Raw genomic sequence first — 5,282 nt, 5'->3', positions numbered from 1 at the left:
GGATAAATTCCAAACAGAGAATTTGAGTGTTAATTTAAATGTAAGTATTAGGAGGAAACATGCATGAATTATTTTCTAACTGGGACATATAAAACAGCTGAATTCCATCAATTATCAGGAACGTGCAAGGTATCCTTTACAACCACTAGAATAGCTAAAATTTAAATGACTGATAATAATTGGTGATGGGAGGTATGTGGAACTTTCATATAGTGCTGGTAGAATTATATATTTGTATCACCACTTTCACAAGCTATTTGGCAATTTCTTTCAAAATTATGTATATGCCTATATGGCTACCCTATGACTTATAAATTTTACTTTATTTATATACTTAAGAGAAATGAGTGTATGTCCACCAAAATTCTTATCACAAGGATGTCTGTAGTAGCTTTATTTACAAGAGTCCAAACCTCAAAACAACTTCATGTCCATCAACACAAGAATTGATTTAATAAATTACTATGTATGTATACAAATTATTATGTATGTATACAATTATTATGTGTGTATACATATATGTATGTATGTATATTATGTATGTATACAAATTATGTATACATTACAAATTATGTATACAAATTATGTATACATTTGTGTGTATACAAATTATGGATGTATGTATATATGTATGTATACAAATTATTATGTATGTATATGTATTATGTATGTATATGTATGTATATACATATACATAATATGTATACATACATATTATGTATACATAATACAAATATTATGTATGTATACAAAACAAGAAGAAACTCTTGATGTAAACAAAAACATGCATTAATCTTAAAAAAGATCTGGCGAGTGATAGAAACCTGTGTGTGCTTTCATTTGTTCAAGTTCATAAATTCAAGAACAGGTAAAATTATACTATGGTGATAGAAGAACAGTAACTCTGAGAGTGAGTGGTTACCTGAAGAAACTTGCTGAGTTAATGGAAATGTCCTGTGTTTTATCTGGGATGGTGGTTATATAGGTTTATATAGTTCTCAAATCACAGCAAACTGTATACTTAGCATATGTTTATTTTATTATATATGAATTATACTTCAATTAAGAAGGTAAAGTAATTAGGGGTCCTGGGTGGTTGATTTGGTTAAGCATCCAACTCTTGATTTCAGCTTAGGTCATGATCTTAGAGTTTCGAGATGGAGTCCCACATTGGACTCTGTGCTGGGTGTGGAGCCTGCTTAAGATTCTCTCTCCCTCTGCCCCTCCTCCCTCTCTAAAAAAAAGAAGATAAAGTAATTATATTTCAACTCATAATGAATATTGGATCTAGTTAATAATAATCAATGGAGGCTAAAACTGTCGGATAAAAGATTGAAGGGGAGCTTTATATTGTATAAAATAAATCTGAGAACAAAAATATTTATGTGATCAATCTTCACATCATGAAAGCTAGGAAAACCCATACCTTCAGATATTTCCAATAGAATTGGGTCAGATTACCCCTTCTAAACTTCCACTTCTATTTTATTACGGTAATATTGATTATGAATTTTGAAATAAAATTAGCTAATGGATTTTGGAAGAATCTCATAAAAAATAATTGTTGGTGGGGCGCCTGTGGCTCAGTCATTAAGCGTCTCCTTTAACTCAGGTCATGATCCCAGAGTCCTGGGATCAAACCACATGTCAGGCTCCCTGCTCAGGGGGGAACCTGCTTCCCCCTCTCCCTCTGCCACTTCTCCTACTTGTGCTCACTTGTTCTCTCTCTCTCTCTTTCTCTCTCTGTCAAATAAATTTTTTAAAAATCTTTAAAGGTATTTGAATACTGAAGGGTCCCATAAAAAGAAATATCTTTTGCATAATATCTTCAAGGAAAACACATGGTATAGTAAACTTTTTTTATTTGGCAGGGAGTAGAAATTACCTTTCCTAATACACTCAAGAAAATAAATATGCAGCCAGAAAAAGCATAAAAGCATCATAAGTCCTGTAAACTAAACAGATGCACAAGGAAAGTTTCATCAACCTTACTGGCCATTCAGTTAAACACAGAAAACTTTTTGCTGACCAGTTACAGGCAGTAGAAATGAGACACAAAATCTGTTCTTGCTGTGATCTGTAACATACTGGGGCAAATAAGACAAACAGAGAAATGATTCATTGAGAGAGTCACAAAAAGTATTCATAAAATGACTTGAGTATTCAGCGAGGGAGAATTTGTATAGCAATTACGTGGGTAACTGGAGAGGTGACAGTGGAAGTGGATAGCAAAAGAGGAAAGAAATAGGGAAAGATTAGGAGAGGAAGGAGAAGAAGGGAGAGTTGTGATGTTTCTTGAGCGTACATCTTGACAGACCTACAAGTGGCCATGTGTGAGCTGTGACTACCACAGAGGCAGGAATGTCCTTATTTCCTGATTTGTACTGACATTGTAAATGGCTGCACTCTGCAAAGGCCAAGAAAATCATAACTGAGTTTGAAGTGAACACTGTCCACTTGGGAAAATATTGTGCCCACAGAGGAAAATCTCAGCTGTCCGCCATCCATTTTGCCGCTATTTCTGCTTAATTATAGTAAGCAACAAATGGGAATTTTAGATCCAAATATTTGTGAACTTTCAGCTGAAGTGTTTCTAGTCTGCCTCAACTATTTTAAGCTAATCACAAGGTTTGGGAACAGTCATGTTTTAAATTTTGCTGTACAGAGACACTTGGGACAGGCTTCTTGGAGTATGGTAATGCCATTCCCTGTCATGGGAGAAATCTGTTGTTCTGGATCATTATCCTCTGACTAAGGTAGAAACCAAGCTGGAAGCATCAGGAAAGATGACACTGAAGTGAAGAGAGCTGCAGTACATTGAGGATGGATAAGGCAGGAAAGCAAGGGCGTACGGAGCATGAAAGGGGAGAAACATTGACATCATTCTAAAGTGAGACCTCTGGAGGGCGAATATTTTAGATTTTGAGGTTACAAAAATTTTGCTTGCAACACTTATGAATGTAAGTCCGATTGTTGAAATCAAAGGTCAAGTCTCTGCAGAATTTCTGACACACCATATATGATAACTGCAGAATGTTATCTGTAATAAGAAAGAACATAGTAAATAATGCAGTGGTCTAAGTTCTGTAAAAACAGGTCAAACCTGGCACTAGTCCTGTCTGAAAATTTAATTAGGCATCAGGGTAGGTTAAGGGATGGCTTCACAGCTTCTACATACCAAAAGAGCAGAGGCAGGGAGACATAGAAATCACGGGCCCCCTTCATGGTTGTTTGCCTGAGGTCCCTAACAACCATCAATTCTCTGTAGCTGCTTCATTCCTATTCCAGGTAGAAGATTAGCAACTAGTGCTTTAGTATCTTCAGAGTTCAGATCTGTCAGGTTAGTTTTACTGGGAACAAAGAACCCCCCTCTTCCTCCTATCACATCTTCCCCCGTCCACTTCTGTCTGCATGCACAGGGACCTGAGCTCAGGGGCATTCTGCTCTTCGGTTCCTCTCCTGGATTAGCCTGAGTTGAGATAGGAAATTGCTGACTCTCCTAAGAATGCCCAAGAATCTCACAGTACCTCCCTGGACCCCCTGACTCACCCTGGAAGATCTTTAAAGTCATGCATGACTCATACTTCTGAGCAACACAGAAACCAAAGCCTCTTCTACAGCGATCTGTCCGTGTGTGAAGGTGGCATGTCAGGCACTTCAGTGGTGTCGCTGCTGGAGAGTGGAGAGCTGCTGTGAGTGAGACCAGGGGACCATGGGAAGGACCTGGAATTATCTAGACCAGATTGTGGGAGCTGGGGGTGGGGCGTAAGGGGGTGGATGAGAGCTGGTGGTGGGGAAAAGAGCATGTAGTAAAGAGTTGGGAGCTCTTACCAACTTCATATCTAAGAGAAATGCCATTGTGAGAAGAAAAGGGGTCTTCTGGTCCCTATTTCAGCCCTTCTAACTGAGGTAACTTAGAGCAATGATTTTGCCTCCATGGGGTTGTTTTTTTCCAACTTTAAAATCGTTCTATTAATGATGGCATAGCCTACCTGACAGCACTGTAGGCAAGCAGGAGTATAATAATGAGGGTAAGTGCTTTAAAATATTTTACCCAAATTAAGAAAGGCACAGATTCCATGGAGCACTGGGTGTTATATGCAAACAATGAATCTTGGAACACTACATCAAAAACTAATGATGACTAACTTAACACAATAAAAATAAAGAAATAAAATATAAGATAAAATATTTTACCCAAGCTAGTGTTGCTAACATTTGCTGCTTAGATATTGTTAGGGAATATACTCTGTAATCTTCGAACTGAATCTGTGTAAAGTCCTCATGAATTATGACTAGTTAGTGACATGGTATGGTGGGTTGAGCTAATTGAAATACAGGTTAATAAAAGAAACAAGCAAAAAGCCCAAATGCAAAAGGAAAGTAGCCTTTATTGAGCATCTCATTTGGGCCATGTTCTCTCACTTTTTATCTGATTTAATCATTACAAAAGCTTTGTTAAGTATTTTCCCATTTCTCAGAGAAGCAATCAAAGGTACAGAGAATTTAAGACAGCAGCCAAAGCATTAAAAAAAAAAATTCTGCTTCTAGAGCATCCAGTATTTCCTTTCCTATAATCATTTGTTTTCATATAAAGTACCTGATAAGGGTATCAAAAGCCACTGGCACTAAAACAAACTACAGAATTATCCATTATACACCAACCAGCTCTGTCAGCAAATGGGATACAGATTTATGAATGAAAGGATATCCTCAGGAAAATCTTGCTAGGATTTTGAATTATGGGGAGTGGTAGAGACAGAATGGAGAAAGGGGCAGCCACAGAGGCTGGTCAGGAAGGTGCTCACAGAGCCCCTGGTGAGGAAGGACAGAATGTTGAGAAGGTCAGAAAAGATGGCCTGTAAGACAGAAGGAGCATTCTGAAGAATGTCTTTTCCTCCCTTATAAATGCGGTCAAAGCTCAGCCCTCCATGGGTACCTACAGTACATGGAGATTTTCCAGGGCCTCCCTGTAGCCTGTCTCTGGAGTCCACTTCTCAGGTCTGTGACTCACCTACAATGAAGCAGAAAAGGAAGAAAACCATCAAGAAGTGTTTGTCCATCCTGAGCCAGAAGTCCCTTGCACAGGAAGAAGCCAGGAACCGCAAGAACGGCTCTTCAGGCTAGAGGGACAAAACCTGAACGATAGGGCAAGGATTATTCATGCCTAAAGGCAACCAATCACCCAAGGCTTCCTCTTGAAGCTCAAGTTTATTTTCTCTGTATCCCATAGCAAGTATAATGATAATTAGTAAACGTGGGGGTTTACAGCAAGCTAACTT

At 38.2% G+C, this 5,282-nt stretch overlaps 1 protein-coding gene across 1 annotated transcript; it reads right to left on the bottom strand.

Moving 5' to 3' along the window:
- Positions 1-2,738: 2,738 nt before the first annotated feature.
- Positions 2,739-5,063, bottom strand: PATE3 (prostate and testis expressed 3). The gene is made up of 3 exons (XM_032356456.1): positions 5,015-5,063; positions 3,550-3,672; positions 2,739-3,040 (listed from the first exon to the last, which is right to left on the bottom strand). The coding sequence occupies exons 1-3, from the start codon at positions 5,061-5,063 to the stop codon at positions 2,916-2,918; spliced, it is 297 nt and encodes a 98-aa protein (XP_032212347.1). The 3' UTR covers positions 2,739-2,915.
- Positions 5,064-5,282: the final 219 nt, after the last annotated feature.

Source organism: Mustela erminea, chromosome 9 (assembly GCF_009829155.1).
Source record: "Mustela erminea isolate mMusErm1 chromosome 9, mMusErm1.Pri, whole genome shotgun sequence".
Taxonomy (NCBI): domain Eukaryota; kingdom Metazoa; phylum Chordata; class Mammalia; order Carnivora; family Mustelidae; genus Mustela; species Mustela erminea.
Note: the sequence above shows the minus strand (reverse complement) of the source record. Positions and strands in the feature narration are given on the sequence as shown.

Bases quoted from the DNA above. Each gene is read 5' to 3' on its own strand.
- PATE3 (XM_032356456.1), bottom strand. From the start codon at position 5,063: ATGGACAAACACTTCTTGATGGTTTTCTTCCTTTTCTGCTTCATTGTA. The intron at 3,673-5,014 runs GTGAGTCACAGA...TCCACTCTCCAG, and splicing joins CCTTTTCTGCTTCATTGTAG to CAGCGACACCACTGAAGTGC. The intron at 3,041-3,549 runs GTGAGTCAGGGG...TTCTTATTACAG, and splicing joins GACTTTAAAGATCTTCCAGG to ATAACATTCTGCAGTTATCA.